Here is a 13,135-nt window from a genome sequence, read left to right as displayed (position 1 = left end):
GTTATGTTACCCTGCACAGCATATGTTGTACGTAGCCAGAGCAGTTCTCCACTATCATGTCCTGTACTATGACATTTATCAGCAAATGAATCTGGGCACCACTGACGTTCATTTCTGCAGAGGGGAAGAGACCACAGCATCACATACAAAAACACAGAAGTTCCTGTGTATCTGCTTTTCAGTTTGGATCATTTCATGAGGAGTTTGAGTCTTGTCATATTTGCTACTGAATGAGATTATAAGATCAGCATAACATAACAGGTATCTCAGTGTTACAGGAATCCCAGCCAGCACTGAGACAAGATACCTGGAGAAATTAACCCCTTATGGTCTGCAAGGATCTTTTCAACACTGTGCTGCTGTTAATGTTAAGTATCAACACACTAACCGCAGCACAGTGTGGACAAGATGCTAAAGTTTGCCTGACCCCCCCCCCCCCCCCCGCATCACCCAGTCCCATGCACGCCTCCAGGACTTCTCTAGAGCTGCTCCAACACTATGGAACTTCCTACCATCACCCATTAGGGCCGCCCCCTCCTACAACATCTTCAAGAAGACCCTCAAACCTCACATTTTCACTCTGGCCTACCACCCCTCCTCACTAGTGCTCTAAACCTGGAGCTGAACTCTGGTCCCCTACCTTTGTCTCTACCTCTCCCTCTAGATTGTACCTCCATTACTGTGCACCCATGCTATGGATTTGAGTGAACTCAACTTACCTAATCTCCTTGCTCTCATCCAGTGACTGAGCATTACCTTGTACTCCAACTGTGCTGCATGATTTGGTTTCTCTTGTATTCCTGTATTGTCTTATTGCTGTATGTAACCCCTAAATATTGTCTGTAACTTGAATGTCCAGCACTGCGTAATATGTTGGTGCTTTATAAATACAACAAACAAAATATCATGCTTGGGTTAATTGCTCCAGGTATCTTGTCTCGTACATGTAAAAACAGCATATCAATAATCTTCCATAATCTCCTTAAAGGGACTCAGAATTCAGAAGAAAAAGAATTATACACCTGCACCCCCCCGGCCTCCCCCTCCGGGGTGCCGCTGTGTGGGTTCCAGGCGGTGAGAGAGCCTGGGACCCCCGCGGCCCCCCGGTTTTATGGGGGCAAAGGGAAGCCTCCTCGTGGCGCCCCTGGATAGTGCTATGTAGCATGAACTAATTCCCGCAGGGCGATTGTTTTGCGGATTTGGTTTTTGACCCTGCATGTTTAGGCATGCGAAAGCAAATGCATATTTGCATGAGCAATGTCTCGTGATTAGCCAATAGGCCAAATTTGCAAAGACAGATTTGTCAGGTTCACTTGGTTCATGCACACATTTTCCTTCTGATGTAATTAGCATTGCATTTTCTTTTTCTTATGAGGTGAGTGGTGAATGGCTTGTTTTAGGAGGTGAGAGCCCTGGAGCAGGCTGCTTGCGCCTGTCCTCCCCTTATGTGTCGCGCCCAGGTCATGCGCATGTAGCAGAACGCAATGGACGTTAAGGTAAGTGCCTGTTTCTAATCTTGGGAGGTGTGTGCGGGCGGCTCTTCCCGGCGCTGGCCACGCTGGGGAGATCGCCTGCACCCCCCGGCCTCCCCCTCCGGGGTGCCGCTGTGTGGGTTCCAGGCGGTGAGAGAGCCTGGGACCCCTGCGGCCCCCCGGTTGTATGGGGGCAAAGGGAAGCCTCCTTGTGGCGCCCCTGGATAGTGCTATGTAGCATGAACTAATTCCCGCAGGGCGATTGTTTTGCGGTTTTGGTTTTTGACCCTGCATATTTAGGCATGCAAAAGCAAATGCATATTTGCATGAGCAATGTCTCGTGATTAGCCAATAGGCCAAATTTGCAAAGCCAGATTTGTCAGGTTCACTTGGTTGATGCACACATTTTCCTTCTGATGTAATTAGCAAAGAATTATACATACCTGGGGCTTCCTCCAGCCCCATCCGCTCGGATCGCACCCACGCCGCCATCCTCTGATGTCTGGAGCTCCGGTACCCGGTCCCCGCACTTCCGTCAGTCGTCTCCAGTCTACGGAGGAGAATTGCACTCTTTGCGCATCTCTCCAGCAGCTGCTGGAGAGATATGCAGAGGGTGCACTTCTCTTACGTCAGACTGGCTCCGACTGACGGAAGTGCGGGGTATGTATAAATCTTTTTCTTGTCCTGAGCTCTGGTACACTTTAAAAGTGGAAATTGACACAATACCCTGGGCAATCTATTGTTCAATTTAATCAAATTCATGTATCTGATTTCCCATCATTCATAATCGAATCAGACAACTGATCGTCCAGGGGACTGTATCATTAATGGCCACCTTAACTTTGCCGCATCGATTATGGTAAATCTGACTTAAAGGGAAGGTTCAAGCAAAATATAAAAATGAGTTTCACTTACCGGGGGCTTCTACCAGCCCCATGCAGCCATCCTGTGCCCTCGTAGTCACCCACTGCTGCTCCAGTCCCCCGCTGGCAGCTTGCCGACCTCGGAGGTCGGCGGGACGCATTGCGTACATTTTTACGCATTCCCGATAGTGCAGGAACATTAACGCATACATTTTTACGCGTTACTGGTTCAATGCGTACATTTTTACGCATTGAACCAGTAATGCGTAAAAATGTATGTGATAATGTTCCTGCACTAGCGGGAATGCGTAAAAATGTACGCAATGCGTCCCGCCGACCTCCGAGGTCGGCAAGCTGCCAGCGGGGGACTGGAGCAGCAGTGAGTGACTACGAGGGCACAGGATGGCTGCATGGGGCTGGTAGAAGCCCCCGGTAAGTGAAACTCATTTTTTTATTTTGCTTGGACATTCCCTTTAATGAACAAGAGGATTTATGAGGACTGTATGCATTAAGAGGACTAAGAGCATTAGGAGGACTGAATGCATTCTGTAGTCAGCATTAATAACATCCATAATGGTGCACTTTCCTCCTGGCTCGACTTATACTTGAGTCATCAAAAGTTCCAGCTTAAGAGGGTCAAATATTTGGGTCAATTCCCTGGGCAATCTATTGTTCAATTTAATCAAATTCATTTATCTGATTTCCCATCATTCATAATCGAATCGGACAACTGATCGTCCAGGGGATTGTATCATTAATGGCCACCTTAACTGCCGCATCGATTATGGTAAATCTGACTTATGAGGACTGTATGCATTAAGAGGACTAAGAGCATTAGGAGGACTGAATGCATTCTGTAGTCAGCATTAATAACATCCATAATGGTGCACTTTCCTCCTGGCTCGACTTATACTTGAGTCATCAAAAGTTCCAGCTTAAGAGGGTCAAATATTTGGGTCAACTTATATTCGAGTATAGATGGTATAACAAATTCCAAGACACAAAAGGGTCTGGCATAAGGTAGAGTGTATGCTAATTGAAACAATTGAAATCTGTGGGAGCGTTTATAAAGATATCAAAGGTTGGAGAGTGACGTATGTGTTGTGGAATACTGAATACAATATATTTTACTATATGCTATAACCATACCTGACTCAGCTCAACAAAAGAATGAATGTTGCTTAGTTTGACAGGAAAGCGCCCTCTTTCCATGTCATATACCATCCGTGAGCTGCCAATATAGTCGAACACTTCCTGTTGAAACAAAAGGCACATATAATCTGACATGGTTATCAAAAAAGCTGAATTATTATGGTGTGCTTAAGGCTTGTAGCTATTCCAATAAATCATTGTTCCCCAACCCTGTCCTCAAGGCCCACCAACAGTGCATGTTTTGTGGAAATCCACAGAGGTAGTTAATCAGCCCTGCTGAGACACTAACTATCCCACCTGTGCATGTTTGTGGTTTTCCTGCAAAACATGTACTGTTGGTGGGCCTTGAGGACAGGGTTGGGGAACTCTACCATAAATGCTGGACTCACTTTTTTTTTACTCACCTATACCTCACATTTCCGTGTCATAACTGTTCTCAATGCTGAAGGCAACAAGGAGCCGGACATGGCAAACAAGTAGTAGGCAGGGGAAAAGTAGATCATTTACATGCTCAACTGACCTAAAGGAAACATCCAAGAAGAAGAAAAAAAAAATCCACTTACCTGGGGCTTCCTCCTGTACAGTACCGCTCTGATGACGTCGGCCGGACCACGTGACCCGCGCAGGAGACGCCGACCCGGAACCCGGAGAAGACCGGAAGCCTCCGGAGCTGCGGTGCACAGGATGGCTGCCATGGGCTGGAGGAAGCCCCAGGTAAGTGGATTTTTTATTTTTTTTTGCTTGGACACTTAGGCCTCTTTCACACCAAGACGTTGCGTTTTAGGGGAAGTTAAGGTCGCATAACGTGCCCCTAACGCAACGCATGATGAAGTTGGACGTCAGATTGAGCCGCGTTACGCAGCGCTTGGTGCGCTGTTTTCCGGACAACACTAGGAGTCCAGGTTGCATCACCACAGTGCAGTGAATATTAATTAGCCATGTGGCTAGTCACTGAGCATGTGCAAGCAGTCTAACGCAGCTAAAGCCCAGTATAACGCACAGCATGCTGCACTTTCTTTGAACGTCCAGCGTTACAATGTAACGCAACGTGGGCACTGTGAACAGGCCATTGATTTTTCATTACTGTGCGGTGGGCTGCGTTACAGGATGCTCTAACGTGTGCCTGTAACGTCCCACTGTGAAAGCAGCCTTACTTTAAATCTATCTGCTGGGACTGAAATTGTGCCTTCAATGAAAAGTAAACTTCCAAATGTCAATCACCAAGAAAGAGAGAGCTACTATCTCAGTAGGGTGGTTTTAGTCCCCCATTTTCCAGGTGGGTCAGATTTGTACTTTACTTAAGTTGTATGTGTGTGCTCCCCCTGTTTTGTGAATATTGTACTGTTCATTGTTTGTCTGTTTGTATATCCACTTTATTTTTCTATGCTTCAATAAAGCTTTCCATAATAATGAAAAAAGAGAGCTACACAGCAGATGTGGGAGATTTAAGTCTGCAGTAAAATGCACTTCTCAAAAAAAATAAAATAAAGGGAGCACAAAAATAAGACATCCTAGATCTGAATAAATGAAATATTCTTATTAAATACTTTGTTCTTTATATAGTTGAATGTGCGAACAACGAAATCACACAGAGATTATCAATGAAAATCAAATTTATCAACCCATGGAGGTCTGGATTTGGAGTCGCTCTCAAAATTAAAGTGGAAAAAACACTAAGGGCTTGTTCACACCTAGGGCATTTTCGCTATGAAAGCGCTTGTGCAATGATTCCCTATGAGAGAGTTCACATCTGAGCGGTTCATTTCCAATCCGCTCAGCAAAGCGCTGCCTGTACCATTTTTAGGGCGATTATGCTACAATGGAAGGTATAGGAAAAGTGCTAAATGCTCACAAAATCCCTTTGTGCAGCATTTGCGTTCGCGCTTTAATGAATAAATACATGCATATGCTGTACTGGATGTCAGAAGATATTCGAACTTTTGATTGTGGACACATAGAACTGTAATCAGTAATCTGATCTTCACCTTAGTCACAACAATAGACCAGTCTGCTCAAACTAATACCACACAAATAATTAACTGTTTCTATGTTTTAATTGAACACACCATGTAAACATTCTAGGAAAGGTCAACTATGCCTTTATCTCACTCCCTGAGCGCACTACCCGTGTCTCTGCTTGGGACTAGGAAGTTAAGAAATCACAGCATGAACATCAACATAAATTTCCCAGTAATCCGGAAGAAAGCCAAATATGGCTTGGAAAATCCAGAGCTGTGTAAGATGTAAATCACATGCTCATGGAAGCCAATAGAAAGCTCCCAATGTGATGGACAGCTGACCCATGCCCACATTACGAAGTCACAAAGTAACCAGAAGTAAACAAAGTTTATTTTTATTTATTTAAGTATTTATATAGCACCGACATATTACGCAGCGCTGTACAGAGTATATTTTCTTGTCACTAACTGTCCCTACCTTAGTCATATGTCTATATATGTATCGTGTAGTGAATGTATTGTACTCTAGGGCCAATTTAGGGGAACCCAATTAACTTATCTGTATGTTTTTGGGATGTGGGAGGAAACCGGAGTGTCCGGAGGAAACCCACACAAACACGGGGAGAACATACAAACTCCTTGCAGATGTCGACCTGGCTGGGATTCGAACCGGGGACCCAGCGATGCAAGGTGAGAGCGCTAACCACGCCACCGTTTCTCTGTATATAAGAGGAACCCCTAGTTTCTTAGGTATGCTCTCTCTTTCCACATTTCTCTTAACTTTCTTCTTTGCTTAACATAGCCTAGATTAAGTTTCCCAAGTCCGAACCTAGGTCAGTTTCATAATTCTGACGTATGATTGCAGTGTAACGCCAAGATCTGCAATGATATTCACAAGATCTGCAATCCTCTGTAATAAAACCCCTGTGTCTCTGCGTCCCAGGAGTTGTGTGTGTATGTGTGTCAGTGCTCTGCGCAACTGTGAATGTGCAGGGACGCAGAGACACGGAGGGGGAGTGACGCACGACTTGCAGGGGAGGACGGAGCCAAGGGGAATGTGGGCTTGAATTATTGCACATGCAAAATGGGCTTGAATTATTATTTTTTATTATTATAAATTTACAGAACATCATATTCCCTGTCTCTTTACAGTAACAGTAGCACAAAGCATGTATACAACTACACGACAAAGGGAAATGCGCTTCCTCCCTCCATGTGCACCTGCCCTTCCATATACAGCAGTTGCACCTTGCGTGTGGATGGTTTGTGTTTCTTATGCATAACTTCTTCCCCAAGAACTCTTTTAGAGCAGACTGAAAAACAAGAAAAGTGCTAGTGCAAATGTATGTAGAAAAGCTGGTTGACCCCAATAACAGAAATTTGACATTGGACAATTATTGCAACTGGCAAGTTTTCCCATGCTGACCATGAAACTGACATAACATGTCAGGGTTGTAAAAAATTGTCACCTATCAACATCCAATTTTTAGGACAGAAAGTCCCGATAAGTCAATGGGGTTGATTTATTAAAGAGACACTGAAGCGAAAAAAAAATGATGATATTATGATTTGTATGTGTAGTACAGCTAAGAAATAAAACATTAAGATCAGATACATCAGTCCAGTGTTCTCCCCAGAAATTTGTTTCAGCCGGGTGGCATGAAAAAGTAGCCGGGTGGGGTAAAATGGGCGTGGCCATGATGTGTGCTGGAAAATGGGTGGAACCATTACATGGGCGTAGCCAACTGTAATGTAACGGTGTAGTGGGTAAGTAGGTCAAGCTGTGGCTAGTGAGGTGGGTGGGTAAGTAGATCAGGCTAGTGGGGTGTAGGTCAGGCTGGTGGCTAGTAGGGTGGGTGGGTTACTAGGTCATTCTAGTGGGGTGGGAGGGTTACTAGGTCAGGCTGGAGGCTAGTGGGGTGGGAAGGTAGGTCGGTCAGACTAGTAGTGGGGTGGGTGGGTAAGTAGTTCAAGCTAGTGGCATGGGTGGGTAAGTAGTTCAGGCTGGTGGCTAGTGGGGTGGGTGGGTAAGTAGTTTAGGCTGGTGGCTAGTGGGGTGGGTGGGTAAGTAGTTTAGGCTGGTGGCTAGTGCGGTGGGTGGGTAAGTAGTTCAGGCTAGTTGGGTGGGTAATAGTTCAGGCTAGTTGGGTGGGTAATAGTTCAGACTGGTGGCTAAGTGGGTCAGGCTGGTGGCTAGGGTGGGTGGGTAAGTAAGTGAGGCTAGTGGGGTGAGTGGGTGGGTAAGTCGGTCAGGCTGGTGGCTAGTGTGGTGGGTGGGTGGTTAGGTAGGTCAGACTAGTGGCTAGTGGGGTAGGTAGGTAAGACTAGTGGCTAGTGGGGTGGGTAGGTAGGTCAGACTAGTGGCTAGTGGGGTGGGTAGGTAGGTCAGACTAGTGGCTAGTGGGGTGGGTAGGTAGGTCAGACTAGTGGCTAGTGGGGTGGGTAGGTAGGTCAGACTAGTGGCTAGTGGGGTGGTGGGGTGGGTAGGTAGGTCAGACTAGTGGCTAGTGGGGTGGGTAGGTAGGTCAGACTAGTGGGGTGGGTAGGTAGGTCAGACTAGTGGGGTGGGTAGGTAGGTCAGACTAGTGGCTAGTGGGGTGGGTAGGTAGGTCAGACTAGTGGCTAGTGGGGTGGGTAGGTAGTTTAGGCTGGTGGCTAGTGCGGTGGGTGGGTAAGTAGTTCAGGCTAGTTGGGTGGGTAATAGTTCAGGCTAGTTGGGTGGGTAATAGTTCAGACTGGTGGCTAAGTGGGTCAGGCTGGTGGCTAGGGTGGGTGGGTAAGTAAGTGAGGCTAGTGGGGTTAGTGGGTGGGTAAGTCGGTCAGGCTGGTGGCTAGTGTGGTGGGTGGGTGGTTAGGTAGGTCAGACTAGTGGCTAGTGGGGTAGGTAGGTCAGACTAGTGGCTAGTGGGGTGGGTAGGTAGGTCAGACTAGTGGCTAGTGGGGTGGGTAGGTAGGTCAGACTAGTGGCTAGTGGGGTGGGTAGGTAGGTCAGACTAGTGGGGTGGGTAGGTAGGTCAGACTAGTGGGGTGGGTAGGTAGGTCAGACTAGTGGCTAGTGGGGTGGGTAGGTAGGTCAGACTAGTAGCTAGTGGGGTGGGTAGGTAGGTCAGACAGACTAGTGGCTAGTGGGGTGGGTAGGTAGGTCAGACTAGTGGCTAGTGGGGTGGGTAGGTAGGTCAGACTAGTGGCTAGTGGGGTGGGTAGGTAGGTCAGACTAGTGGCTAGTGGGGTGGGTAGGTCAAACTAGTGGCTAGTGGGGTGGGTAGGTCAGACTAGTGGGGTGGGTGGGTAGGTCAGACTAGTGGCTAGTGGGGTGGGTAGGTAGGTCAGACTAGTGGGGTGGGTAGGTATGTCAGACTAGTGGCTAGTGGGGTGGGTAGGTCAGACTAGTGGCTAGTGGGGTGGGTGGGTAGGTCAGACTAGTGGCTAGTGGGGTGGGTAGGTAGGTCAGACTAGTGGCTAGTGGGGTGGGTAGGTAGGTCAGACTAGTGGCTAGTGGGGTGGGTAGGTAGGTCAGACTAGTGGGGTGGGTAGGTAGGTCAGACTAGTGGCTCGTGGGGTGGGTAGGTAGGTCAGACTAGTGGCTAGTGGGGTGGGTAGGTCAGACTAGTGGCTAGTGGGGTGGGTGGGTAGGTCAGACTAGTGGCTAGTGGGGTGGGTAGGTAGGTCCCCCTCCCTCCCTCTCAGATAGCATGGCAGCAGTTAGCTCCTCACATTGATCATTCCTCGGCTGTTCCCCAAAGGTCTCCCCGAACTTCAGTGCTGCGAGACAGGGCACAGCCCTGCTGATCACCCGGAGCACACCATCCACCTCTGCAAGCCAGCGCCGCCAACCACTGCGGGCCGGGTATGTATGTATGTATGTATGTATGTATGTATGTATGTATGTATGTATGTATGTATGTATGTATGTATGTATGTATGTATGTATGTATGTATATATGTATGTATGTATGTATATGTATATATATATATATATATATATATATATATATATATATATATATATATATATATATATATATATATATATATATATATATATATATATATAGCCTGCATATGGAGCAAGACGGATATTCATCCGTCAGTGAGCTGCGCACATGCCTCTCTCTCCACACACACGTCTCAGTGCACAGCTCACAGACGCGGCACACGGCTCTGCAGAAGGCGGTTAGCTCTAATGTCACGCCTGTTGTTTGCTAAGCCTATCAAAGCACGAGCTCGCCGGGAAGCGCGAGATCTCGAGTTTAGAGGGGAAGCAGCGCATCTGGTAGCCACTCAGCGACAGCCAGACACTTGCGGCTCGAGATGATAGGGACGCGCAGATTTATCAGCCGGGCAGTAACTTATTTTACTTGGGCTCAGAGACAACGGGGTATGCAGTCTCATCAGCCGGGCGGTAATTAAACTTACCCGGACGCTCCGCCCGGCTGATTGATCCTGGGGAGAACACTGCAGTCTAATTGTTTCCAGTACAGGAAGAGTTGAGAAACTCCAGTTGTTATCTCTATGCAAAAAAGCTATTAAGCTCTCCAACTAACTTAGTGGTGGAGAGGGCTGTTATCTGACTTTTATTATCTCAACTGTAATTGAACGGTTTACTTTTCCTCTGCTAGAGGAGAGTTCATTACTTCACAGACTGCTCTGAAAGACTCATTTTGAATGCTGAGTGTTGTGTAATCTGCACATAGTATAGAATGATGCAATGTTAGAAAAAACACTATATACCTGAAAATAAAAATATGAGAATATTTTTTTTTGCTGCTAATCTTCTAGTAATTATTCATAGTACACAACCAATTCATTATATCATATATTTTTTTTCGCTTCAGTGTCTCTTTAAGCTGAATTACAGCAGCAACGCGAGTTAAAATTAAGCAGGGTGAGGTAATCAGCACCGTGCATGCTATGCGTGGTAGTACTGCATATCGAGTGGTCCTAAATTAAGCACACTCCTTTCTAAGTTCTGGGCGCTCCTTTCATCTGCCATGAGATGTGAAGTATCGTGACTGCGATCTCCATTCATCTGGAGGCAGATGAATGAAGCACCCGGAACTCAGTAAGTAGCATACGTAATTTAGGAGTGCATACTACGCCATTTCCTCACGCTGCTCAATTTTAACTCGCCTTGCTGCTATAACACAGCTTAATCAATCAACCCCTTAATGAGTAGTTGGGCAGTCTGGACGTGATCACAAAATCTGACACTTGTAGCGGAGATCGGGGACACTGCATGCAGTGCGTGGAGCTTGGTGGTGAAGTGGAGTGACGCTTCTCAGCCAATGGAACCGTAAGCCTATGGAAAGAGCTTGCTTGTAGCTTAAAGGAGTTATCAGGCAAAATAAAAAAAATAAAAAAAAAATAAATAAATAAAAAAAAAAGCTTTTCTCACCTAGGGCTTTCTCCAGCCCCTTGCAGCCGACTGTCCCACGCCAACCGCTCCGCTCTCCGTCGCCGTCCCGGTCTCCACGCACGGTGCAGAGGCCGACCCCTGAAGTCGTCCTTACTGTGCCTGCGTGAAGCGCCGTTGTCAATCATGGCACGTTGCCCGTGGCGTACTGCGCAGGCGCAGTAGTTCTGTGCCTGCGCAGTACGCAGCGGGCAACGTGGCCATGATTGACAACGGCGCTTTACGCAGGCACAGTAAGGACGCCCTCGGGGTCGTCCTCTGCACCGTGCGCGGAGACTGGGACGGCGGTGGAGAGCGGATCTCGGGGTGGGACAGTCGGCTGCAAGGGGCTGGAGAAAGCACCAGGTAAGTTTTTTTTTTTTTTTTTGGCCTGATAACTCCTTTAAGCGTGTATTGGTATCCCTACATGTGAGTGTGCTGGTTTTATTAAAACCTTTTAGTTAAATAAAATGCTTCTATTAATCTGAGGTGAATGTGCTGGAGGCCAGAGCTCAGAAAAAAATGTTTTCGTTTGTGGTGAGGGAAACCATAAACTTCCCATCTGTGCAGCTAGACTCTGTTACTAGGGTCCTTCAACTTGGTGAGTTCCCCACTGTCGGTGTGGTGGTGTGGTATCACCTGCGTAAGCAAACAACAAGTTTTTGCAGGACCTATCTGAGGGTCAAATGTATGGACTATTTGAGCCATACGTTATTTATATTGATTTTAATTTTTAGGACAGGATTGAATGCTCATGCTATCCAATGAAACAAAATCTAGGAGAGCTTCTGGCAAAATGTGTAATTTTAAAAGGTAGGTGTTAATTTTCACTGAGAAGACCCTTGTGTGATAGGAACCTCAGGATGATCACTCAGATGGTCACTCAGAGTGCAGCTCCTCCAGCCCAACTAAAGGCATCTTGGAGATAGTGAAAAAAAACGGAGGAACACTCCAATAGTCTGACAGTTTTATTCTGAAAAACTTGCTTGCAGGTAAAAATGCACTAACTAGAAGTATGTGCGTTTATGCTTTCACAAGGGAACAAGCCCACTAGCTCTCTTTGCAGCATCCTAAAATACTGTGGCTCCTGACAAGGGCATAGAACAATGAAACACGTGGTGACATTTGCAGTCAGAGGTCTGCTGATTGAGCCATGGTCAGCGACAACGGAATAGCCAGAGCTGCTGGCCATAGTTCTCCAGGAGGAAAGCATGTACTCACATACTCTAGTAAGTGCATTTTTAACTGCAAGAGTTTTTTCAGAATAAAACTGTGTCACACTATTGAAGTGCTCCTCCGCCTTTTTAAGGTCTTAATTTTTGTTGACCGTAATATGTTAACTCTGTAACTTGTGTAAAGCAATCATAACCTACCAAAATGCTTTTAAAAGGTATCAGGAATTTCACTTTAAGTAAAGTTCAACGAAACTAACATCTAATATCCAGTCCTCATAGGTAACTAACCACTGGAAGGAATTCTGTATCTATAAGGAGGCTTGGATGCTTTCCTTGCATTGAGGGACATCCATGGCTATAATTACTACACACAGTCAAGTCCCAGCTATCCGGAACTCAGGCATCTGGTAGACTCAACCAATGCTGGGAGGGGGGCGTTCCTATCCAGTTTTGCAGAGGGGGGCACAGACAAAACTACTTACAAAACCTCTGGGCAGTATTCTTCACCTCTCGCAGCTCCCAGCTGCTTTGCTGCATCCAAGTATGGCTCCCAGTGTGATACCTGACCTGCATAGGGTCATGCGCATGTTTCAAGAGCTGTACACAGTGGTCGACGCAGCAAAGCAGCTGGGAGCTGGGTGAAGAGAAGAATACTGTGCCCACAAGTTTTTTTTTAAGTAGTTTCCACAGCGCACCGCTCTGCATTTAATCAACAGGGGGGAGGTTAGAGTTATTCTCAAGCAACCAGCATGCACACATATCTGGCATCAGGCATTCACAGCCTGTGCCAGACATTATGGACTTTACTGTAATTTCAGCCGTTTTGATACAGGGATTTTATTGGATTGCCATCTGGAGTATGGAAGGATTTTTCTCTTCTCTTCTCTCTCTTTTAAAGCTAATTGGCCCAAGTTTTTAAAGGTTTTTTTTGCCTTCCACTGGATTGTACCAGTTTTTCTAGTTGAAGATGATGTCGACAGATGTCTATTTTCAACCAAACTAGCTATGTAACTACACAACTATCAAGTAAACAATTCACTGCAACACTTATCTTCCATTTTCTAATCTACAATTGAAAATTGAAAACGGATATCTGGAATCGGATCTGGTTACCAAAGGCGCA

General features: G+C 46.3%; 1 protein-coding gene across 1 annotated transcript in view; it reads right to left on the bottom strand.

Annotated features, from left to right (window-relative positions):
• The window catches only part of NCSTN (nicastrin), a 212,132-nt gene that overhangs the window by 82,156 nt on the left and 116,841 nt on the right, over nt 1-13,135 (bottom strand). The window contains exon 9 of the mRNA XM_068254932.1: nt 3,485-3,589. Coding sequence (XP_068111033.1) covers nt 3,485-3,589 — 105 coding nt within the window. The remainder of the gene's footprint in view (nt 1-3,484; nt 3,590-13,135) is intronic.

The sequence above is a fragment of the Hyperolius riggenbachi genome, chromosome 9, assembly GCF_040937935.1.
Source record: "Hyperolius riggenbachi isolate aHypRig1 chromosome 9, aHypRig1.pri, whole genome shotgun sequence".
NCBI lineage: Eukaryota > Metazoa > Chordata > Amphibia > Anura > Hyperoliidae > Hyperolius > Hyperolius riggenbachi.
This window is presented reverse-complemented; position numbering and strand designations above follow the sequence as displayed.